At 43.9% G+C, this 25,921-nt stretch overlaps 2 protein-coding genes across 2 annotated transcripts in view; one reads left to right on the forward strand and one right to left on the reverse strand.

The window, feature by feature from the left end:
* The window catches only part of FNTB (farnesyltransferase, CAAX box, subunit beta), a 30,380-nt gene extending 26,696 nt beyond the window's left edge, over positions 1 to 3,684 (forward strand). Inside the window, exons 9-12 of the mRNA XM_088471199.1 lie at positions 2,372 to 2,504; positions 2,878 to 2,989; positions 3,084 to 3,198; positions 3,347 to 3,684. Coding sequence (XP_088327325.1) covers positions 2,372 to 2,504; positions 2,878 to 2,989; positions 3,084 to 3,198; positions 3,347 to 3,442 — 456 coding nt within the window. The 3' untranslated portion in view covers positions 3,443 to 3,684. The remainder of the gene's footprint in view (positions 1 to 2,371; positions 2,505 to 2,877; positions 2,990 to 3,083; positions 3,199 to 3,346) is intronic.
* Positions 3,685 to 7,902: 4,218 nt separating this feature from the next.
* EIF2AK4 (eukaryotic translation initiation factor 2 alpha kinase 4) overlaps positions 7,903 to 25,921 on the reverse strand; it is a 109,096-nt gene continuing 91,077 nt past the window's right edge. The window contains 4 exon segments of the mRNA XM_088471200.1: positions 7,903 to 8,362; positions 8,706 to 8,821; positions 10,542 to 10,586; positions 17,930 to 17,998. Coding sequence (XP_088327326.1) covers positions 8,305 to 8,362; positions 8,706 to 8,821; positions 10,542 to 10,586; positions 17,930 to 17,998 — 288 coding nt within the window. The 3' untranslated portion in view covers positions 7,903 to 8,304.

A 25,921-nucleotide genomic window follows, 5' to 3' on the forward strand; every position in this document is an offset into this window, starting at 1 on the left:
GCACTTATTTAATTATTCCAATCTGTTTTTTGGTTAAGAAACCAAATGGGTCTCATCGCCCTATTCTAAATCTGAAAACCCTCAAATAGTTTATCAGTGTACCCAAGTTCCGTATGGAGACTCTTCAATCAATTATTTTGGCGATGGAACCTGGGGATTTTATGGCTTCCCTGGACATTCAGGATGCGTATCTGCATGTGCCTATTACGCCATCCCACCAAAAATGTATACGGTTTGCTGTCCTGCAACAACATTATCAATTTCAGGTACTGCCCTTTGGTCTATCAACAGCCCCTCGGGTCTTCATCAAAATAATGGTTACTGACATACTGTACCTGGACGACCTTCTGATATTGGCACAGCCTCCAGCTGTTTTACAACACTATCTCCAACTGACCATTGCTGCCTACAGACTCACTGCTGCATCAATTGGAAGAAATCCTCTTTCTCCAATACAGCAGATGGTAGGCCCCATGGCCTCATGTCACAAGTGTAAGGTCCCCAGGTACCGGTCTAGGACCAGAGATCCCTCAGCCGCCTTAGTGGATTCGCTAGCAGTGGGGTGGAATTTCAAGCTGGCGTACCTCTTTCCTCCGATTTCCCTCCTCCCTAGGGTCCTCAAAAAATTCAAGCAGGAAAGCGGCATAGCAATACTAGTAGCTCCTGCTTGGCTCAGGTGCTATTGGTTCACCGACATACAAAATCTATCCATAGACATTGTTTCCTCTTCCTCTATGGCTGGATTTGTTAGCGCATGGTCCCTACCTGCATCCGGACTTTCCTCATCTGTCTTTTGACGGCGTGGCTCTTGAGTTTTCCATCTTAAGAGCCAAAGGTTTCTCCAGCTCTGTGATCCAGACTATGCTTAACCCTAAGGTTTTTAGGGTTTCCCGGGTATATGCTTTTCTCCAGGGTGGGTTAGACCTTTGTCTCCGCCTGGCTACCCTGAAGAGTACAAATTTCGGCGCTGTCAGTTTGGTTCCAGCAATCGCTTCTCTGCCGGATGTTAGAATCTTTTTTTGGATGTTCTCCGAGTTGAGCCACTCTTTGTCCCACCGTGTGATTTTGTCTTTTGGTTCTCAAGCTGCTACAGGCTCCCCATTTGAACCCCTGGACTCAGTGAGGAGAAAGTCTTCGCTGTCAACCACTTCAAATCTACTATCTCCTCTGCACACAGTCTGTTTTGGCAGTGCGCTTGTCGCTGACCCTTTTTGATTTTTCCCCAGGATAGAGCTGTCCTCCGTACGTGGGCGGGTTACCTTCCTAAGATAGTGTCTCATTTTCATGTGAATGAAGAGATTGTGGGTCCAGCTTTCCAGTCTACAGACCTTTCTGTTGAAGACTCCCTGGATGTGGTTCGGGCTCTTCGTATCTATGTGGATCGTACAAACTCTTAGAAAATCATACACTCTTTTTGTGGTGTTTGGTTTTCACAAAGAAGGCTGGCCAGCTAACTAACAAACTCTGGCTCGATGTTTGCGTATGACTATGTCTCAGGCTTACACGCAGGCTGATCTCCCTGTTCCAAACATGGCAACAGCACATTTCTACCCGGTCTGTGAGACCATCTTGGGCGTTTCGTTGTGGCGCCTCTGCAGAACAATTGTGCAAGGCAGCCACGTGATCTTCTGTCCACACTTTTCTTAGGTTCTACGCCTTTGCCTCTCAGGATGCTTCCTTCGGGCGGCGGGTTCTCCTTTTTGCTCAGGAGCATCCCCACCCTTAGGGGAACTGTTTAGGACATCCCCCATGGTATCCCTGTGGACCTCGAAGAAAAAGAGTTAACATAGGTAAGTCTAACATAACTCTTATGTTTTTACATGCCACCTGGCACTATCCTGGTCCAGTGGTCTGACTGCCAAAATCAGAGTATCGTTGCACTTATTTTAGTGTTTTAAGAGGTGCAGGGGCAGTGTGGACGGTGGAAATGTTGCAGTAAGGGTAGACAGAATTGTGAGACATCGCACGTCTGCACTCTGTGTCCAGCCACAAGTGGGTGATATAAGTGCAAGTTATTTTCAATTTTAAATAATTTTGTAATTTTCAGTTCAAATATAAGGATTTCAATATTTTTCAGATTTGCTTTGTTCCCACCCAGCTACTTAAAACCACCCAGCTGGCACAATTTTCTGGGAAAAACACTGATGTAAGATGGAAACTGCTTCTATATTGCAATATTTAAAAATATTAAACATACATTGAATTCTTTTATTTTTCATTTTACATGAAGATTAGTTTTGCTAGTAGTGGTTTTCAAAGACAAATGCGTTCTTTACAACCCACTTAAGTATTGGTTAATATAGGTTTTATATGGTGCTCTATTATTGTATAATTAAAATATATATATATATTTTTTTTTTTTTTGATCAAGCGATGGGTTGCATTTAGACAGATGAGATTTGAAGGTGGATTTCAAGGCCGTTGCAATAAGCTGGTGGATGGCTGCTATTCCTTTTGGCAAGCTGGTTTGTTGCCGCTCCTTCATAGAACCTTATATGCAGAAGGTAAGAATATGATTATCTCTGCTAGCACTTAAGCGGGGGGACTCTGGGATATTTACCCCATGCTAGTGAATAGGATGTGCTGCATTTGTCTGTGCATGGACCCTGATAAATCTGCAGCTGCTGCAGACTGGTGACATGTCCTCTCAGCATTAAGGCTCATTGCCAGCTGATCAGGGGCTGCATTGGAAGACACCTCTCATACATGGCTGCTGCAACAGCTTGGTAGTTAGAGAGGTTAAAGTGCTGATCTCCCTTCTAGGAGATCACCAAGAGCCCTGGGGTGGGGGAATAAATGAAAGCAAAGCAATGACCTTTTGAAGGTGTAAGCAAATAGATGGGGTTGATAATTAGATTTTGTGCAATGATTTTGCAGAGGATCCTGCTCTCAGCCATACAAACTGGATGTTTGACCAGCAAGCTCTGCAAGAATACATTCTCTTGTGCTGCCAGTGTCCTAGCGGTGGCTTATTAGATAAGCCCGGCAAGTAAGTGCTGCCAAGTTAACTAGTTAGAAGCATTTCGATGGAATCTTTATATCTATAAATACATTTTTCTTTCTTTTAATTTATGTTTGTAAAGATCAAGAGACTTCTACCATACCTGCTACTGTCTGAGTGGGCTCTCTATAGCACAGCATTTTGGCAGTGGTGAAATCCTCCATGAAACTGTTGTAGGAGTGGCAGAAAATTCTTTGGTGAGTGGGAAGACCTTAACATTAAGCAGTCCTCACTATGAGGCCGTCCCTCTCCAGGCTTTATGCAGCTGTACTGTAATACAAATGTCACGGCCTACGCACAGCACTGACTTGATACCTAAAGTTTTATTTCTTCTTTCTCTGACAGAAACCTACACATCCGGTGTATAACATTGGACCCGATAAGGTAGCCCATGCCATCATGTATTTCATGCAGAAAGAGATTCCTGACATGATGAATTGAAAAAGTTAATGACCCTGCACTTTGTTTTATGTAACACTGTCTATGCTACAAGATACAACATGGAGGGAAGCCATTTTTCCTGCTAGTGAAAGGGCTGTACCACGTGAATACCACGGTTTTCTTACTGTCTGCAGAGGACTGTAATGGTCAACATTCTGTGGCCATTTCTAATGGCAAATCCATAATCACCCTAACCATACACCTTTTTCTATTATTACATATTAAACTTTGCAATCCTCTAACTTTTATTGTCTGACCCTGCACTGTATGAGGGAATTGCAGAGTCAGAATACCCTTAGAGTATACAGTGCTTTGGAAACCAAATATTCTACAAAGCAGATATGGGATGGTAATGTATAGAAATGCTATCTTGACTATTATGTATAAACATTTACTGTAGCAAAATATTTCCCCCTGGTATGTAATAGGGATAAGCAGTGCAATGTGGAGCCAGTCACTAGTGTGAACCTAAATGTTGTACAGCAGCCCTTGGCCAACCTGTGGCTCTCCAGCTTTTGTGAAACTACAAGTCCCAACTTACTTACCCTCCCACCGATCAGCTGGGACTTGAAGTTTCACAATAGCTAGCCATAGGTTGATCAGACCTGGGCTCCAGCATATCATTCTCATTAATTTATATGGCGCCACAAGTGTTCGGCAGCGCCTTACAAAGTACATAATCAAATAGGTTGATTTACAGTACATGGATAATATACATAACTACATTCCTGACCATAACACTCAGATAAGCAATGATGCAAAGCAACCAAGTGTTACGTGTCCTACTAGAGAGTAAGAAGTAAATGAAAGTAAAGTAAGGAGAAGCACAAGAGGGCCCTGCTCATAAGAGCTTACATTCTAAAGGGGAGGGCCAGATAAACAGGTGTGACATAGATGGGGTAGGCAGGGAGGAAGGAGTAGGTAGCAGCAAGTTAAGATGGGAGCTGGAAGGTTTTGATGAAATAATGGGTCTTGGGAGCCTGTTTGAATGATTGGAGAGTCTGATGGGAAGTGGGAGAGAGTTCCAAAGGTGGGGAGCAGCGCGGGCAAAATCTTGGAGGTGGGAGGAAGTAATCAATTGGCATGAGAGGCGGCGTGCATTTGTTGAGTGAAGTGGGTGGACAGGAGAGTGAAGTGAGATGAGAGCTGAATGGCTGAGGCCTTTGTAAGTGAGTGTGAGAACCTTAAATTGGGTTCTGGAAGGGGAGCCAGTGGAGAAGTTTGTAGGAGAGGGGAGGCAGATGCAGAGCGTTTTGAGAGGCAGATGAGCCGAGCAGCAGCATTGGGGAGAGAAGGGAGTTGGGGAGGAGGTTACAGTAGTCCAATCTGGAGATGACCAATGAGGGTTTTAGTGGCATCCTGGGTGAGCAAGGGTCTAACCTGGGAAATATTTTTAAGATGAAAATGACAGGACTGTGACAGATTCTGGATATGTGGTTTGGAGGAGTCCAGGAATACTCCAAGACAGCGCACTTTGGGGCTAGAGGAGATAGTTGTGCCATCAATTGATAAAGAAATGGTGGGAAGTGTGGTTATGTAGGGAGGTGGGAAAATTATTAGCTCAGTCTGAAGGTGCATACACGTAACTATTTAACTAGAACGTTGTCGTTATAAAACTCAGAAACTTAATTTATTATTTTTTTTTAAACGATGAACTATTATCGTTCATGTGCGTTCCTATTTGTAGTTCATTCAAACTGACCAACTGAATGATTTTCATTAAGGGAAGTTACAAAAATTGTTCATTACACTGTAAAAAAAAAAAAAAAAATTCTGACAGATAATCATTCATAACAATACATAGTAAGTTTAAGAAATCCCTGAGACATCCAGGAAGAGATGGCAGAGAGACAGTTGGGAGACATGAGTGAGGAGAGAGGTCAGGGGAGGAAAGGTAGATTTGAGTAACATCAGCATAGAGATGATAATGGAGGCCAAAAGAGCTGGAGAGGAGGTTTAGAGGAGGGATTACCAGTGGGGTAGTAGGACATAGGAGGGGTATAAGAGAATGAAAGTGGAGTAATGGGAGAGGAGACGAGGGGAAAATGATATATAGGTGGAAAAAGGGGGGCAGAGGATTAGGTAGACACTGAATGGAGGAGGAAGTACACATGATAATGGTGTGGATGAGTTTAATAGGGGGAGGAAGTTTAGATGTAGGAATAAAGTATGAGTGTTAGAGACAGTATAGGAAATTAGCAGAGAAGCAAGTAATAGTACAGTGGAGGAAAAGGTGCCTGCACAACTACCAAACTATTGAGCAGAGGAAAAGAGGAGATTTAATGGGGAAGAAATGGAATATTAAAGTAAACTGAATTAGAAGACAGATTATAGGCTAGGAAAAGAAAAAAGGTGTTTGAAACAAGAGTCAGTATAAATATTAGCACGTAAAGTGGAAGTTCTTCTAGTGAGCAAACAGAGGCCAGTGATGAATGTCCAGGTTATGCAGACAGCAGTTGCTGGTAGTGTAGATATTTTGAACTTACATTTCTTGAAAATACTTTGTCCATATGTTTTTTTTAAGAATGGTTTGAGGTTAGAGTGGTCTCCTTCTGTTTAACGTCGGTATAATGTTGATTTTGGTAAGAAATGTGAAGTGTACTTTTAAAATGAAACACTTATAAAAAATTATGCCCTAGACAGCCTAAGGGCCTGCAGCCTTCCTATGAAACAAATAGTAAACGCAGGCATGTGTATGCAATGATTCCAATCAACCCCCAATACCCTCCCACTAATATTGCTAGCAATAAATTTACTAACACAAAGAAACCTGGAATGCCACAAAGCTAATAACTAGGTCTAGTTATCTATTCACTGTGAAAATAGTTCAAAATTAGATGTTCTGCAGCAATGATGAGGTTACCTAATATGCAGTACACTTTGCAAATAGTCATAAAACTTAGAGGGGGCACTTATTTATTTTTTGTAACCATTTCTACTACTCTTGAAAGGCTGCTATGAGTGAACAGTTAATAACAATCAACAAATAAAATGTATTGTTTGATGCACTTTATGTATGTGCATGATATTGTTGGATGTCTCCTTTTCACTAAACCCCAAAAGTTTACTTAGCAGTCCTGAAAAAAGATGAACAGCAGTCACTTAGTTCCGAGGAAGAATTTTATACCAAGCTCATTTTGGAACTATGGGCCTCATTCAGACCCACTCGCAAGCGGCTGTCCGCTCGCAAGTGGGTCGATGGTGTGCACTGCGCACGACGGAGGGAGCTCCGTCGTGTGCATGCGCCAGACGCGACGAGCGAAGGACTATCCTTCGCTCGTTGTGTCTGATCAAAGGGGGCGTGCTGTCGATGTTGATTGACAGCACGCCCCCTTTGGTGGGCGTGCCTGCCAGACTGAAGCATTCCCAAGGGAACGCCTACCGTCAGAAGCCGGCCCCACTGACATCACTAGTGATGTCAGTGGGAGTGATTTTGGCTCTGATAGAGCCAAAATCACTCCAGGGCTTGTGGTCGAAAACCCCGACCACAGGCTTCTGGTCGCACTGGCGATGATCAAGACCATCGCGACCATCATCCTGCACGCTCGTATGTGCTGTGGGTGGTGACCTACTGCTATACGAGCGTCCGGCTCTGAATGAGAGCCTATATTTCAACTACAGTGGAGCAGAGCCTGTTCTAGATGTTCTAAGCATGGGTCTGTTAAAGGAACATTTAATTTTAGAGACATGTTTAACACTTTGCTTTTCTCAAATTATGAGTTTATTTTCTAATGCTACTGTATGTGATTACACTGGTCTTACAGGTCAGATCACAATATTAAAATAACTAAATGAAAAATAGATTGCATCAGTTTCCTGGCAGCCAATCTACTGTAAGGCAGCATGTGTACGTGGAACTGTGTACTGTGCCATACTGGTGCAATTGTACCATCTCCTCTGTATACCCAGGATAAGCACTGGGATTGCCACCTGCAATAATGGGCAGCACAGACAGTGTAATGGTTAGCGTTACTGCCTACTGAGGTTGTGGGTTCGATTCCCACTACAGCCTTAACTGTGTGGAGTTTGTATATTCTCCCTGTGCTTGTGCAGGTTTCCTCCGGGTACTCCGGTTTCCTCCCACACTCCAAAAATATACTGGTAGGTTAATTGGCTCCCCTTGTGTGTGTGAGCATGTGATAGGGAATATAGATTGTAAGCTCCACTGGGGGAGGGACAGATGTGAATGGTAAGATATTCTGTGTAAAGTGCTGCGGAATATGTGCACTATAGAAATAACTGGTAATAATATATTGCATCCTTTATATTACACCTGTTGCCCACATACTGGAAGCATACACGTTTTGTGAACGCAGCCACATATTTTCCTGTAGACTAGCTCTAATGGGCTGCTACAAGTTACAGTATGTGCTTACCATGTCACATTGGAAGTGCATGGCAAGGATTAGTTAGTGACATGGTAAGCACATACTGTAACTTGTAGCAGCCCATTAGAGCTAGTCTACAGGAAAATATGTGGCTGCGTTCAATTTTTATTATAAAGCTTTAAGATTCTCCTTTTATTTACAACAAAAAAAGGAGTTTTAATTGTTTTATTCATTGCATATCCTAGAACCAACATTAAATATGTCCTGGTTACAGTGGCTGACAATTGGTCCTTAAGTTTTGTGTCTGACATGATCTTGTTTTATTTCCTAGGAATGTATAAAAACAATTAAGAAAAACTGTAAATAAAGATCCAAATAATTGTGAAGAAAAAAATATTTCACACCCTGATTTTCAGGAAATGTTCACAGCTCTGACAGACATAGAATCCGTCCTTTACATAGGTCAGCTAATATTGCTGGTCCCTCCATTTAGCAATGCAGACTAGATTGCACGTCCCTCAGAGGCGGTATCGGCTAAAAAAGAAACTTGTAGTAATCATCTCGATAGCTGTACAGCACAAGCACCGGTACCCTAAAGAGACAACAGCATAAAGTAATTCAGGCATTAGACTGTTACACACATACAAACAGGCATATGCATGGTGGTGGTCATACAATAGCCCCTACACGCCCGGTCAAATCAGATATGGATCAAAACAGAATTATTCTGTTTGATGGATACGAGTACTCTGCAAAGATGGATGCTACATTCAAAAGTCGCAATGGGTGTAGAGACTGTAATACGAATTCTAAATATGTTGTGCACAGTGTGACTTAACACAACTTAAAAATACACTTTAAGATCTGGCATGTCAATGTGTTCCTTACATTCATTTTACAAAGTAAATGTGTAATATAACAGAACTAGGACTTACCGCTTTTCTATTTTGATTGTGGAAATCTCATCAAGGATGTTCTCTAGGTATCTATGTTTTGGCAATCTAGTCATTAGCTGCTTCACAGATGCACTGAATGTTTGTTTATCGCCACACTACAGAAGAAATACATTTCATTATCTGAGCCCTGAATTACATTTATTTATTTTTTTTAAATGTGTAAACTGAAAAACATGTTCATCTTGCTGTGTAATGTTTCATTTTTCCAAAACAGGTTGCTAAGGGAAACATAACTTGCCTATATGAAAGCACAGTTGCCTGTGTCTAGCAGGCTGCAGTAATTTGCACCCTGTAGTTCTAGTGCAATTATATAATATTGTAGACGCACCCACACTGTCACTCTCCATCAACCGCTGCATTATCTGGATATATACATGGCGACTTGTTCAGTAACCGCATGTACTGATAACATAACAGGATGGGGAAAGTTCATTTTAATACTGCCTTTGTAGTCCTTTTTCCCTGAGGGCATTTCCAGTGTTAAGTATTTACTAAGAGGCAATGGCCCAGACAGTATTTTTTAAAAATGGAGACAATGGGGCCTATATATCAAGCTGATTTTTACATAAAATTATGCAGAAACTGCATCATTTTATGTATCGATCCTATGTACTAATAGCACAATGCAGGCGATTTCACAGAAATCTCTGTCACAGTGCTAATTAGCACTACAGATCGCAGTCCCCATTATTAGCAATGGGGACTACAATCTGACCCCTATGTACTAAACTCCAAAAAGCTAACCTTTTTCGGAGTTTAGCACTGGTAGTTTACACCATCTTCAGATTACGGTTTGTCTATGCAGCCTCCAGGGGCAGGAGAGGGATCTCTCCCCCGCAGCCCCTGGCCGGCCTCAGACTGTGCGCATGTGCAGTGACAGCTTCCACGGGGGAAGTCTCACTTCTGTGAAAGACTTCTCCAAAATGGCACGGATATAACTTGTAGCGACAGCTGTTACCACAACCGCTGTCCCTGCGAGTTTTTGTGGTAGTACATAACCAGGATATGTTTATTAAACATTAAAATATACCCGGCGAGTTGGACTGTTAAGATTGCAGCAGTACCGCAATTATTAATACATAGACCCCAATGTCTGTTAAGTGCTATCGCAACAGCCCTGAAAAATACAGCAGCCCATTATCACCGAGCATTAATTTCTACCTTAAGGCCCCCATACATCAGAAATAGATTGTGTAGAAAAAAAATCTGAATAAAAAAAATGCAGAATTGCCACAATCGCCAATGTATGGGGCTCACAGATAGACATTGTTAAATCAGGTTCTCCAAGATATTGCATTGCACAGATCAATTGGGGCTGTAGATTGCTAGTGTATGGTGAGAATCGGCAGATTGTTACTAGTAAAATGATGGGCCTTGCTAAAATCGATCTGCAAATCACTGAAAAAGATCTGTAATGTATGGGTGCAGATTGGGAAATCCTAAAATCGAGCAAGAAATCTTCTAATTGTAGTTTTCTGACTGCTAATGTATGGGGGCCTTTAGTCAGCACAGGATTGTGTAATCAATTAACTGATGAGGGTCTGTTTTATTTTCAAACCATGCATATCATTTCCTGGTATATGAATTTACTCTTCTGTTACAACAGGGTGCCTTGGAGACAGAGTTTGGGAAACCCTAACAGTCCAGGTTTTAGGAATATCTTGCTTAAGCATAGATGGTTAAATCAAACTGACTAACCATCTGTGCTCAAGTATGGATATCCATCCTTAAAACCTGAACTGCTAGAGTGCCTTGAGGCCCGAATTTATATTTATTTATATTTCACTTGTAATTCCTTTTTAAATTGTTACTTACCTCTAATGATAGTAAACAGTTTATGGTATCTTTTGGCAGATCTACCTAAAATAAAAAAAATATATATATATTTTGAGAAAAGAAAAATGTTACATTTGCACATATCCAGTCATGGATAGAAACCTGACCGGGAATATGGCCATAACCCAACACCAATCATAACCAGCATCTTAGCCCTAGAAGCACCTCTTAAAACCAATGACACCTCCAACGTCTCATATCCACATGTGGATGGTGGGGAGAAGTGGTGATAGAACTGAAGCTCATACATTTCTCACATGACACTGCTGTCATTTACAATGTTACTGTAACTGTCTGCTCTAGATGTGAAGTTCCACCTGCTGAGCTGACAGTTGATATTACTTCCCTGTTTTTTGTTTTGTTTTGTTTTTTATCCAATGGGGGACACTGGGACTGTAGGTGTAGGGTGAGATGCAGGAGCCTTGGCACCAAGGAGTTAACTTCTTTTGCAGCAACAGCAGCACAGGCTCATCCTCCCCTACACCCCACCTGAAGCCAGTTTTTCTTGGTGCCTTCAGGAAGAGAGCAGCCCTGGTTAACGTCATATTGTGTCAGGGTTTCAGACCTGGGTGCATTGTCTCACTGTGCACCTTTCCTGGTGTTCCATCCTGACCGGGCAATTCTCTACACACGTCTAGACTCTCTTCCATATCAACCAGGAGATAGTGGTTCCTTCCCTGTCAACTTCAGGTTCTTCTGACTCAACGCTGTCCGGGTTCTTCGCACTTACAGTCAGGTGCATAAATATTGGGATATTGACAGAATTTTCATATTTTGGCCTCTATTCACCACCACAATGGCTTTGAAATGAAACAAACAAGATGTGTTTTAACTGCAGACTTTCAGATTTAATTTGAGGGTAATTACATCCAAATCAGGTGAACGGTGTAGGAATTACAACGGTTTCTATATGTGCCTCCCACTTTTTAAGGGGCCAAAAGTAATGGGACAAACTAAACAATCCTAAATCTAACTTTCACTTTTTAATACTTTGTTGCAAATCCTTTGCAGACAATTACAGCCTGAAGTCTGGAACGCATAGACATCACCAGACGCTGGGTTTCATCCCTGGGGATGCTCTGCCAGGCCTCTACTGCAAATGTCTTCAGTTCCTGCTTGTTCTTGGGGCATTTTCCCTTCATCAAGTGAAATGCATGCTCCATTGGATTCAGGTCAGGGGATTGACTTGGCCATTGCATAACATTCCACTTTTTAGCCTTAAAAAACTCTTTGGTTGCTTTTGCAGTATGCTTCGAGTCATTATCCATCTGCACGGTGAAGCGCCGTCCAATGAGTTCTGAAGCATTTGACTGAATATGAGCATATAATATTGCCCGAACCACTTCAGAATTCATTCTGCTGCGTTTGTCAGCAGTCACATAATCAATAAATGCAAGGGGACCAGTACCAATGGCAGCCATACATGCCCACGCCATGACACTACCACCACCATGCTTCACTGATGAGGTGGTATGTTTTGGATCATGAGCAGTTCCTTTCCTTCTCCATACTCTTCTCTTCCCATCACTCTGGTACAAGTTGATCTTTGTCTCATCTGTCCATAGGATGTTGTTCCAGAACTGTAATGGCTTTTTTAGATGTTGTTTGGCAAACTGTAATCTGGTCTTCCTGTTTTTGAGGCTCACCAATGGTTTATATCTTGTGGCGAACCGTCTATATTCACTCTTGTGAAGTCTTCTCTTGATTGTTGACTTTGACGCATATACACCTACCTCCTGGAGAGTGTTCTTGATTTGGCTAACTGTTGTGAAGGGGTTTTTCTTCACCAGGGAAATAATTCTTCTGTCATCCACCACAGTTGTTTTCCGTGGTCTTCTGGGTCTTTTGGTGTTGCTGAGCTCTCTGGTGCGTTCTTTCTTTTTAAGAATGTTCCAAACACTTGATTTAGCCACACCTAATGTTTTTGCTATCTCTCTGATGCGTTTGTTTACATTTTTCAGCCTAATGATGGCTTGCTTCACTGATAGTGACAGCTCTTTGGATCTCATATTGAGAGTCGACAGCAACTGATTCCAAATGCAAATGTCACACCTAGAATCAACTCCAGACCTTTTACCTGCTTAATTGATAATGAAATAACGAGGGAATAGCCCACACCTGTCCATGAAATAGCTTTTGAGTTGATAGTCCCATTACTTTTGGCCCCTTAAAAAGTGGGAGGCACATATAGAAACCGTTGTAATTCCTACACCGTTCACCTGATTTGGATGTAATTACCCTCAAATTAAATCTGAAAGGCTGCAGTTAAAGGACATCTTGTTTGTTTCATCTCAAAGCCATTGTAGTGGTGAATAGAGGCCAAAATATGAAAATTCTGTCAATGTCCCAATATTTATGCACCTCACTATATGTTTATCAGACCAAAGATCGTCGGAAGTCCGACTCTCTGTTTGTTCTTTATGACTTCAACAAGCGTGGCTGGCCAGCTTCAAAACAAACTCTGGCTCATTGGTTGCGCCTTACCATTTGTCATGCATATCTTTTGGAAAAGAAGCCGGTTCCGCCTTTGGTGAAGGCTCATTCCGCTAGATCCGTGGGGGCTTCTTGGGTGGCTCTTCATGGTGCCTCTGCCGAGCAGCTTTGTAGGGCTGCCACTTAGTCCTCTGCCAACACTTTCATAAAAGTTTGCGGCTTTTGGGCGTTGGGTTCTTAGCGCAGCACAGGAGCGTTCCGTCCCTTAAATGGACAGCTTTGGAATATCCTACAGTCCCAGTGTACACCATTAGATGAATGAAAAAAGGAGATTTGTGTCTTACCTGTAAAAATCCTTTTTTTTCCTGAGTCCATGGGAGACGGTGGACATCTACCCTCTCGCACCTGCCTGGCTGGCGGTTTTATGCTTCTGGCATATGATTCCTAGACAGGTGGTGTGCCTGATTCTGTGTGTATGCCCTCTTCTCCGTTCCTTGGGCTTGTTAAGAATAACTGGCTTCAGGCAGGGTGTATGCGCACTGAGGGCCTGATTCAGACCCGCTTGCGAGCGCTATGCGCTCGCAAGCGGGTCGATGGTGGCCCAGTGCGCATGCGTGAGACCCGGATAGCGACGGGCAATCCGTCGCTCCGGGTCTCATACCAAAGGGGGCTTGCTGTCGATGTTGAGTGACAGCACGCCCCCTTTGGTGGACGGGCCAGGGGTGTGGCTGCCCAGATGGAGGCGTTCCCATGGGAATGCCTACCGTCTGGGGCCGGCACCACTGACATCACAAGTGATGTCAGTGGGAGTGCTTTCGGCACTGTTGGAGCCAAAAGCACTCTAGGGCTTGCGGCAACGAGACCCTACCACAAGGGTCTCGTCGCAAGCCCGATGGCCTTGACCATCGCGACCATCTTCCTGGCCGCTTGCTATAGCTGTGGGTGGTCACCCACATCTATGCAAGCGGCCAGGAGGCCACTCTAAAAAAACAGAAGGACGGCCCTGATTCAGAGCGAGCGCTCTGTCAGAGCGTCCGGCTCTGAATCAGGCCGAGGTCATATACCTATTTCATTTTTACATCTACGCTATTGTATTTGCGTCAACTCACTTTCCATAAATTCAATAAGGGACACTGGAACTGCCATGGAGAATAGAGTACAGATCACCCTTCAGAAAAAAATGGTGTCCACTGGATACAAACAGGAGACCAATGATCTGGTGGATACCCAACAGAGCACAGTCAACTGAGAACCCACCCAGTGCCAACCAGGAATTACCCAACAGATGGATGGGCACCCTCCCAGATGCAGGGAACTATCCTGAAATGAGTGTGTCTGACTGTTAAAGTGACCTTCTCTTGCATCCCATCTGGGGCACACTGACAACCATATGTGAAAGAGGATACTCTGAGTAGCTGTCACATAAAACTAAAAGTTGTTTACAGCTAAACTGTCCCCTTTACATTCCATCAGTTCATAAAGGTGTCAATTAGTCTCCTCAGGACTGTCCAGAACTGGGATTGCACCTCTGAGGGCAGGTATTTTACAGATCTCTGGAGGCGATGTATTCAGGATGGAGGAACCTGCTTAGTATACTCCATCGCAGAACTGATTAACAGGTCAGACTGTTCTAGTGCAGCTAGTAATCAAACTACTTTATTAGGTGACGGGACTAAAGCAGACCCGATTGTAGTCTATTTTTGTTACCACATGGGCTTGCCTTCAGCCAGTCTTCGCTGCAGCCTGGGCTAACAAGGCAGCTGAAAGATGGATGGAACAGTTAGGTGCCAGGGTACAATACAGATCTTCACGGTCGGACCGGCTTCCTTTGGTGGAATGTACCATAGATGTTCTGGCCTATATGGGTGTTGTCCTCATTTAAACAGTCCTTGAATTGACCTGGATTTATCTGCTTTGGCTGTAGCAGCTGAACACACTTTGGCTTAGGTGCTAGCAGGCTGAATCTAAGAGGGCTTTGGTGGTAACGTTTGCTGGTTCTGTCATTTCTATGGCAGGAACAGAACTCTTCCTACAGTAGCTGGGTGATTTACAGCATTATTCATCAACTTCATTGAAGCACTTCTACAATACTCTAGAGAAAGGAGAATCGAAAACTGGATTGAAAACTCCTCTAGGACATTACACTGGTGTCAATTTCCAACCTCTAAAAGACAATTTTTCTCATAGTTGGTGTCAATCAAAGATGTTCAAGCCCTATGCGCCCTCTTAACCCACTAACAGGTTCGATTTGAGGTACAGCAATGTCTATTAGCGCAAGACAAGGACATTTTCGGCAAAATTATATATATATATATATTTATATTATCAGCCGGCACTCCACAGTGTATATAATACTACTTGCCCTGGTGCCATCCGAGGTATGGTACCCTTAACTGTAGAAAAGAAAAAGCAACGGCACCCACGGGACTTTCAATAAGGAAACAGTATTCTATTGTGTCCAGTATTCCTTATTGAAAGTCCCGTGAGTGCCGATGCTTTTTCTTATAATATTATATACAAAAATATATATACAAAAATATATATACAAATATATATATATACAAATATATATATATATATATATACACACACACACACATACACCAATTGCTTAAAAGCCAGCTGGTGTAGATCAACTAGATATATGTCGATTTAGAGAGAGATGGAGCTATAACACTTGAATGCAGCCTAGTAAATAGCAACATCTCAATTAATAATTTGTTACTTGAAACTTTGCTCTACTTGGAACCTCAGTCAAAGGAGAAAGCAGCTACCAATAGCGTCAATTGCACTTCTATTGCTATAAACAGTCTATATAGTTTGCACTCACAGCGTTGAGTAGTAGCAAAGCGGGGTGTGGGCTATTGGTATATTTGGATCACAAGCACCGAGAGTTCCCGGTAATCAGCAAAGGGTCTCTATCGGCGTAATTATTATATCCTCCTTCCGGATCATGATTACCGGTATCTTAATGCCCGGAGACTATGGCATGCCTGTCCACATCAGCTGGCTGATGTATTCTAACAGGAGGCTGTTAGGTGCAGTGGCACGACGCTACCGGCTCCCATCTTATTGCAGGTGGATAGTTTGTTCTGTGTCACCGCTGCTGCCACCAGGTCCGGGATGTCTGGAGCCGGTGCCTGGTGCAATACCACCACCGTTACTGCTGGATCTGGGATATCTAAAGCCGTAGGCACCGGAGAGGTAACAGTGGGATTCTTGGGAGCAACTACATGTTTCGGTCACTCCTATGACCTTTTTTCAAGTTGATTCTGGTGGGTGGGTGATAAATTTACCCTAATTCCCTCCAGGTCCCGTACAAGCGTCTAAACTTTCTGGGTCTCCTTGTCAACATCAGAGCCTTCTAGTTCTTCTTACCAGAAGACAAAAACTTATGCATTCTGCAGCAGGTGTCAATTCTCCATTGTGTGCATTTACTGGGGAGGAGGACATCCCTTTATGAGGCAGTTCCCTTTACAGAGTCTCCAGACTCCCCTTCTGGCCCAGTTGCAAAGTGTTGATCCCTGCCTGGCGATCTTGTTTTTGAGGCTGTCTCCTTCAGCCATAACTCCTTCATGAGTGGCTGAACAGACACTACCTCAGCCAGGGCCAAGGAATTGGATCATTATAACAATGTATGACCGTCGCCTAGGTTGGGGAGGAGTAATGCTGGGTCTTCATCTGCAGCGTCTTTGGACAAAACTAATGTTCTCATAAATGTCACTGAGCCAATAGTGGTGCCATTCATTTGGGACAGTCCACTTTGGATCCAACTTGACAATGCCATGACATTTGGTAGATCTACATTTCTTTCCATGTGGAAGAAGGTATACACATCAGTGTTAAAAGCTGGCTTGTCATTCTGCAAAGTGGATTGAATCTACCCTCATTGAAGGTGCAGGTTCAGTCCCCATATTCTTTCATAGGAAATTGGCTTCCATTTCGAAAGTGGAAACGTAAAAGGTATATTGCATGTCCAATTGTCTTAAATTTCACCAATGGTACCTTGGAACCTTAATTTGGTTCTATCGGCATTACAAAAGCCACCCTTTGAACGGCAGGATTCTGTGAAATTCAGGGACTTCACCTGGAAGATGTTTTTGTTTGTCATCTCTTCAGCCAGATGCATCTTAATTGGTAGCCCTCCCCTGTAGATTACGTAGTTGGTTTTCCACTAGGATAAGAGTGGACTGTGTACCAGCCACTACTTTTAGCTGAAGGTGGAGTCCACATTTTATATAAAGCAGGACATTGTGATTCTTTCTGCCAGAATTTGGCCTTGGGCAATGGAGGTGACTTCTCACTCTTATCTGGGGTTTAGGCCTTAAAAATGTAGATAGCTCAGCTTTGTTGTGGCACACTGACAGTCTTCTGATTTTATGTGACAATCGGTAGGCAGATGAATCACTGCTACTGTTCTTCAGGAACGGCTACCTGGTACTCCCTTCATACATTCATCAAATTCTACAAAGTAAAAGAGTTTTTTGGACTAGATGCGCCAATATTGGGCATAGTTATTTGTGCACCTTTGGTACTTTCCCATGGTTGGCAAGGTCTCTCAGATTAGATTAAGAGAATTTTGGTACAGGTAGTTAAATCTATTTCTATGAGTCTATCTGGGAGTTGCAGCGCTCCCACCCATTTTTGTTCACTCTCAAGTTTGTATGCGTTGTTCTGTATGAGTGGTTATTTGTTCTAGGCTCTCCTATGGGTTTTATAAATTTTAAACTAATTTGATTGTTTCCTTAGGATGCTGATGGGATGTAGAGAGGAGGGTCTATATATAATCCCCAGACAGATCCTCATTTTGTTATGCCTTTTTTTTTTTTATAGACTATGCATGCAATATTACATTAGATAAAGGTAGTAAGGGAAAGCAGGAGTACTTAAAATCTAAAAACTAAATGGTATGACAGAAAAGAAAACCCACTTACTGACAAAATTTCTATTTCTCTATTTCTTTGTTGAAAATTTGTGATGGAAGTTTGAAGTTTTGAAAGAACCTGTAAAATAAGAACACCATTTTAAATAGTCTAAGAATAATGAAGCACTTGCAGATTGTAGATCATACCCCAGAACCTAAGCACAGAGAAGGCGGCCATTTTATGATCAGAGCAAATCTGAGAATGCAGCTCCATTCCATATGAGCCACAGACATCGCTTTATTGTATCTCACTGGCTGCTTTTTCATGTAGAAAGCACAAAATGCCTACCTCCACAATGTGAACATGCCAGGTGCACTTTAATAAGGAAGGAGTTCTTTCTGCAGAGGGATATTTCCAGGTTTACCCAAATGCAAAGTTTCTCATAAGTGATCCAAGACATTAATATTTTCAGTTGACTGGATTAATAATTATTCAACATGATCTCTAAAAGAAGAGTCATTAGACACTATCTTTGGGGGATACTTGAGTTGATAAAATCTGCTATATTGAATCCACTCGCACCCATCAGAAAAGTGAGCATACATCAGGGGTCCATTCCAATCATCTTTATCTCTGTAGTCACTAGTTGGCCAACTCGGCCACTTGCAGGCAGCAAGGAGTCTAATAGTTTCTTACCTTGGAACAGATGCCCCAACACCTGCACGAATTGAGGTTGCTGGCTGCAATTTCAGAGATTCCTCTACCATTGCAGACTTGTAGGGGTTACATGTGGGCAGATGTAAGCAAGAAGAGTGATGAATGATGTTTGCAGACTGCTCAATCAATTCTTGAGTTGCAGCAAATTAAGAAAGTGTGTGTGTGGGAATGTGCTAAATGTAATACTCCTTCAAGAGTAAGTGGTATATTGATAAAGATTCAGCTTTTGCAGATCACTGTTTCTGGGCTGTTTGACCTAACATTTTAAAGTGTCACTAATATGAAGTCCATAGCCTGGTGTTTATTGTAATAATAATTAGCAAAAGCCTCAGCTTTCTAAATATATCCTGAATTTGAAAGCAGGGGGAGAATAGTATGACCTTATGTAGCAGTGGGTAACCTGTGGCACACATCTGTCCCTACCAGCACATGCAGCCAAGTCCCCAGGCAGCTGCTCCTAATTTGATTTATTCTTTGCTTTGCTATTAGGAGAGGGCACAGTCTATCATGTGAGGGAGTGTAGTGAACTCTCCCTCCTTCCTCTATGTAACAGAGCCGGCGGGCTCCTGCTGAAAAGGGTGGGTAGGGGGGCTGATGAGCATGGTATCTATAGATATATTTTGGCTGTTAATCTCTGACTGGTTAGCCATCCCTGCACTTATAGGAAATTAGATTAATACAAGTGACAGCTGCTCCTGTAGTTCATTCCATCTGCTTTGTGCAGTCTTTGGACTTGGCAGACATAAGTTTTCAGACTCATATCCTAGAGCTGGTACTGTTGTATGCTGCAAGTTATTTTTCCCGAAGTAGCTGTATTAACCCTAGAAAGCCAACCATGTGTCTGAAGCACTGACCATTTCTAACTTTCCTATAAAGAACATTCAGGTGGCAACTTTACCTCGCTGAGTTAAGATGTTGTTACAGGACATTCTGCAATAAAAATGCACAACCATTTGGAACCAATATACTGTAGTTCTACCAAAACCCAAGAGACGTGTAATGTGTCCATCAAAAACAAACCGAACGACATCATACCAATGTCACATGTGTTACAAGCCCATGCGCATTGAACATCAGACAATTTGTTATGATTGTTTAGAACATATAGTAGCCATGTATAGCACCAGTGTTGAAATAAATGTTTTTTTCTGGATACTATAGATTTCACAGACCCAGGTTAGCCGTTCTGATTATTTTTTTATTTTTTTTTTATAAGGTTAGCTGTTAAGGGAAGTAAATATACATTACCAGTCAATAGTTTTAGTACACCCCCATTATTCCAGTTTTTATTAACATTTAAGCAATTCAAGTCCAGTGAATAACCTCAAATTGTACAAAGGTAAGTGGCAAACTTCTAGAGGTAAAAAAAATAAAATTAAAAAAAAAAGTTTATCAGCAAAAACAAAGGGTTTGTACACCATAGTGTTGGCAAAAGGATAGTTCCATGGGGTGTGGGGTTAATTTACTTCCAGTTAAATTTAAGCTCAAAATTTAGGTTACATGATCCCAGTGCTCATAATGCCGCCGGTCAGAATCCTGGGCAATCCTTACAGCCTTCTCACCGTTGGGATTCTGACTGCTTTCCTGGTTCCAGCACCGAGATTCTCACAGCTGGCATTGTGGGCGCTGGGATGTTAACTACATCCCATTTAAAAGGGCAATGCTTTTCCCCAATACCTTTTGGTATTAAAAGTATTGCCCTTTCAAATTTTGGGTTTAAAACACGCCATTTAGCCACCACTTGGTAAATGGAGCCATGACACTTATTAACTGTCAAACATGGAGGAGGAAGCCTGATGGTCTGGGGCTCTTTTGCTGGCTCCTGAGTTGGTAACTTGCACAGAGTGACTATCACTGAACCAAAAGAGCCAGCACATTTGGTCAAAGGTTCATTTTTCAGGAAGATGACGACACATTCTTTTCCTCAAAGGTAATTGTGACATAACCTGGAGGTATATTTTAATACATTAGCTTCAAATCATGACATGGCAAGCACAGTCTCCAGACTTACATCCCATCAAGCTGGTTTCGGATGAACTGGACAGAAAGGTGAAGGCAAAACAACCTACAAGTGCAATGCATTTGTGGGAAGCTCTGCAGCAGTGCTAGGAAGAACTTCCCGAACAACATTTGGTTTCTATTGTAAAAAGAATGGCATAAGTGTGTTTGAACAATTTGAGGAGTCAAAAATTTAGATTTTGTTAAGCGAAATCAGAGTAATTTTTCTCTTTCCCCTATGGGGGGTATAGGGGTACTGAGGAGGAGTCTGGGCACCAAATGGTTAAATTATTTTACCCAGCTGCACAGGCTCCCTCTCCCCTATACTCTGCCTCCAACACTAAGGGGACCAGTTTTTGTTTGGTGCTCAGTGAGTCAGCTTCTCAGGTATGCCCTCACTGCCGCTCCATCGGTCCCCAGCACACGGAATGCCAACGATTGGGTCAGCGACACCGGCCCGTCTCAAGCACATTGACAGGGAGCCGCTCCCGGACTCACTGAGGACAGGTAAGGCGGCTTTCCTGAGGGTCTGTCACAGCAGGTTAAGGGAGGCTACCAGCTGTACTGACAGTGGGGGCCAGGTAGTCTTCCACTAGACAATCAGGACAAAGCTTGCAATGAATTTGGCATGGTTTCTAAGGGTGGCCATGTCCCTGGGGGTTTTGTCAGAGGAAGGAGGTTAGCCTTGCCCATTGGCACCTCCCCCAACCCTTGGCAGGTTCATTCCTGCAGGATACTCACCATTGTTTCTCCCTCCCTACAATACTGGACAGCTATTTTTATAACATTGCCTGCTTTCAGTTTCCCAGAGAGAGACACCAGGGCTGCCTCCCTTTATACCTCACTCCAGCACTCAGCTTATATTAGGCTCCTTCCTCCCCTTTTGAGGTTTGGTTGTTGAGTAGCATTGCCCATTCTTAGATTGCATTGAATATTCTGTGTGTAAGTTTGTTGCTAAGTGTATAGGAGTACTTTGTGTTCTCTCTTCTGTCCCTCTCTTTTGTTTGTTGCTGTACAGGGATTTTCTATACTCTCCTTTAGCTCTTTCTATATACATTTATGTAAATATTCTGTTTGAATTTCCAATTCCTGGTGAACACTTATTTGTTTGTGTCCACTCTACCAGTGATGATATTCTATAGCACCACTTATTACTTTATCTGCGGTGCGTTATCATTCAGTGCTCTACCCCTTAATATTACACAACTGTTTAACGCTAAAAAGCTGTGTGTGTGGGGAAACACCTGGAATACATTATCATGTCTTCCAAGGGTCATGCAGATAAGGCACCCAGGGATGAGGGTGCTGCGCAATTGCAAGAGCTGTTCTGTAGTTCTCAGAATCTGTACAATGATGGTTTGTGTGCCTACTGTTTCTCTAGTTCTAGCACCTGCGACTTCTGCTCAGGATGGGCTACTACACGGTCACAGGCAATGTTACAGCTGGTAAATCAGCTTGCAACCCCTAGGCCTTCACTCCCTACTACTCTTGCTACAGCAGTGGACCACGTTGCCAATATTCCGCCCGGTAACACCGAACCTCCATGGGTTCAGACCCTTTCTCAGTCAGTTCAGGGCCAGGCGTAGGTGTCTGCTTTTCAGCAAATGCTAGACAAGGACCGCCCTTCCAAGCGTAGACATTCCAGAGGAGCGGCACAGGAAATATCTACACACTCGATATGATTCAGACTTGGAGGTTTCCTCAGACCCCGTTAATTCAAGAGGACTCCCAACCGCAGGTAAATGTTGAAGCCCTGATCAAGGGCTTGGGACTCAGCAGATTCCTTGGAGGATGGTCTTCAGTTGTGTGGTCACAGAACAAAGATGCTATCTCTGGTCGACAATGTCAGAGAGACCAGCACTTATCTGATTGAGGCCCCCATTGACTCTGGGTATCCTTGTTTCTAAGGTATCAGCTGTAGCATCTCCGAGAGCTCTGCAACTGGTGAGTGGATGCTGACTCCAAAAAGGCTCTTATTTTCTCAGGGGACATTCTGTTTGGGCCAGAGCTCAACAAGATTGTTGCTACGGTTGCGGCATCAAAGTCCGCTTTCCTTCCTTCTGCGACTTCCAAGTCATGAGCCTCCAATTTTGGTTCCTTTCATCCACTAGATAAGATCAAGGGTCAGCCCTTTGCCAGATCTCACAGATCTACCTCAAGGACCTCCAAGTCCAGAGGTAAGCAGGCCTGGTCTAATTGCCATCCAACTCCCAAGCCAGCAGATAAACCTGCTGCATGACAGGGCAGGCCTCCCCTGGGAGCACACAGTGTGGGAGGCAGTCTTTTGCTTTTCTCCGATTCCTGGATGGCGACAACATTCGACGCCTGGGTAAGAGAAGTAGTGTCCCAGGGTTATGCCCTAACTTTCAGGGAATGTCCTCCGATCCAGTTTTTCTCCACAGGTCTGCCAGTTGATCCGGAGAATTGATGAATTGAATGCTTGTTCCTGTTCCTAGGTCCGAGAGGGGTGCCGGTTTTTATACCAACCTTTTCCTGGTCCAGAAACCGAAAAAATCGTTCTGCTGCATGCTCAACTTAAAATCGCTTAACGGGTATCTCCATGTTCCCAGGTTTCATAATTTGACTTCACGGCGTCCTTGGACATCCAGGACGCCTACTTACACATTCCCATTAGGGAATGCCATCAGTGCTTTCTCAGGTTCACTGTAAGGGAGATACATTTCCAATTTCGGGCTTTGCCTTTTGGACTTTCAACAGCTCATGTTTTCACAGAAATTATGGCAGTCATTGCAGCATCTCTCAGGCACAGGGGAGTTCGCATACTACCCTATCTGGATGACCTGCTCTTTCTGGCTCAATCCCCAAAAGTACTGCAGGACCACCTCAGTCTTTTGGTGGCTTGGGAGCGGTGACTTGTTTTAAAGCTTTCAGAAGCGGTGGACGGATTAGGAGAGCCTTCTTCCCATCAACGTCCTGGAGATTCGGGCAGTCTACAAGGCTCTTTGTCAGGCAGACAACCTGACCACTGTCTCATACATAAACCATCAAGGTGGCACATGCAGTCGAAGCGCCATGGAGGTGCGACAAATTCTTTAGTGGGCAGAGCGTTACCTAGCGGTTCTGTTGGTTTATACATTCTGGGAGTCCAGAATTGGGAAGCGGACTTTCTCAGCCACCAGGACATTCATGCCAGCGAGTGGGCCCTCCATGCCGAGGTCTTCCAGTACTTGGTACATCACTGGGACCTTCCGGACATTGACATGATGGCCTCCCGTCACAGCCACAACTGCCAAAGTACTGTACCTGGACCAGGGGATCCGGAGCCCTTTTGGTGGATGCTCTCACAGTCAGGTGGTCATTCCTTCTCATTTACATCTTCTCTAAGTTCCGAAGCTTCTTCGCAAATCGAAGTTGCAGGGCGGCACGGTAATTCTCATTGCACCGAATTGGCCATGCAGAGCTTGGTATGCCGACCTTTTTGGTCTGTCCATCGACACTCCGTAGCGGGTTCCTCTCTAACCCAACCTTCTGTCTCAAGGTATGTGCTTCCACCTGGATCTGACGGGGTGACCCTTGAAACATCGATCTTAAGAGTCAAGGAATTTTCCCCTGCAGTTATCAAGACCTTGCTTAGCGCCAGTCTGGAGGACTTACTTCGCCTGGTGCTCGGCTTGAGGTTTTAATAATTTCCGCTTGTCGAGGGTCCTCCTCTTCTTACAGGCCAGATTAGATTTGGGCCTTAGTTATTAATCACTCAAAATCCAGATTTCGGCCCTCTTTCACAAACTTTTCTCCAGATTATGTTACATTTTCAGCCTCTGTCTGTTTATCCTGTGGCTCAGTTGGACCTGCCTTTGGTGCTCTGGGCCCTCCGGCACACCCCTTTTGAGCCTTTGTATTTTGTGGAACTTCAGTGTCTTAGCTATTTCGTCAGCCCCGTCGAGTCTCCAATTTGAGCGCTTTGTCCTGCCGGACCGCACACCCCTTGGTTATCTTCCCATGGTCATTTCTCTGTTTCACATAATCCAAAATATTGTGGTTCCTGCCTTTTGCTTGCCGGATTCATCTGCGACACAGGTTTCACAAGACATAGGCCTTCATTCAGACCCACTCGCAACCGGGTTGATGTTAAGACCATGCGCACGCGCAGCGTGCGCAAGCCCCGACGCGACAGAGAAATTCTCTTGCTCCGGAGCTCACTACTAAAGGGGCGGCTGTCGATGTTGATCGACAGCTCGTCCCGTTTTGTAGGCGGGGGGCGGGTGGCTACACAAACGGAGGCGTTGCTGACTGAACGCCTGCAGTTTTGAGGGCGGCCGCACTGACATCAGCAGTGATGTCAGTAGGGAGCTCTGGGGCTTGCGGTTGCGGAGACCCAACCTTAGGGTCTCGTCGCAAGCCCCGATGGTCGCGATGGTCTTGACCATCGCGACCATCAACCTGGTCGGTCGCTAAAGCTGTGGGTGTTAACCCACAGCTTACCTAGCGACCAGGAGGCTGCACTTGAAACGTGAAGCGGACGCCCTCATTCAGAGAGAGCGCTCGCTTCTTGCGACCGCCTCTGAATGAGGCCATAGTGTGGGCCCTCCGTATTTATGATGACAGGACGAGGGATTTGCGTCATTCCAATTCCCTCTTTGTCTTGTATGACTTTAATAAGTGGGGCTGGCCAACTAAACAAACTGTCTCATTGGTTTCAATTAACTATCCGCCAGACCTACACTTTGGCGGATCTTCCTCCCCAACTTCAGTGCGGGCTTACCAGAGCTGTCAGCATGTCTTGGGCAGCTCAATGTGGCACCTCTGCGGAACAACTTTGTAAGGTTGCCTTGTGGTCTTCTGCCCATACCTTTATCAGGTTCTATGCTTTTGACACCTTTGCCTCTGCGGATGTGTGTTTCTGACGCATGGTACTTGGCGCACCCTTAAGGAGACCAGTTTGGGACGTCCCAGCGTGATCCCTGTGCCCTCCACGGAGGAAAGAGAAAAAGGGATTCTTGTTCTTACCTGTAAAATCCTTTTCTCTGACTCCATGGAGGACACAGGGAGCCCTCCCTGACACACACAGCTTCCGGGGTTTTTGCTGTATAGTTACCGGTTCCTCCTCTAGCCTATGTTGTGTGTACCGGTCTTCCTTCTCCTTGCTCTTCCTCCATTCCTTGGGCTTGTTAACTCAACTGGCCCCCCTAGTGTTGGAGGCAGGGTTTAGGGGAGAGGGATCCTGTGCTGCTGCGTAAATGACACTAACCATTTGGTGCCCAGACTTCTCCTCAGCACCCTATACCCAGCGTGATTCCTGTGGAGTCTGAGAAACAGGTAAGGACAAAAATCCCCCTTTTTTATCTTCAATTGTTTGTTATAAGTTTTATTTCAGAGAACATTCAG

This window comes from Taudactylus pleione, unplaced genomic scaffold (assembly GCF_031769625.1).
Source record: "Taudactylus pleione unplaced genomic scaffold, aTauple2 ptg000113l, whole genome shotgun sequence".
Lineage (NCBI taxonomy): Eukaryota > Metazoa > Chordata > Amphibia > Anura > Myobatrachidae > Taudactylus > Taudactylus pleione.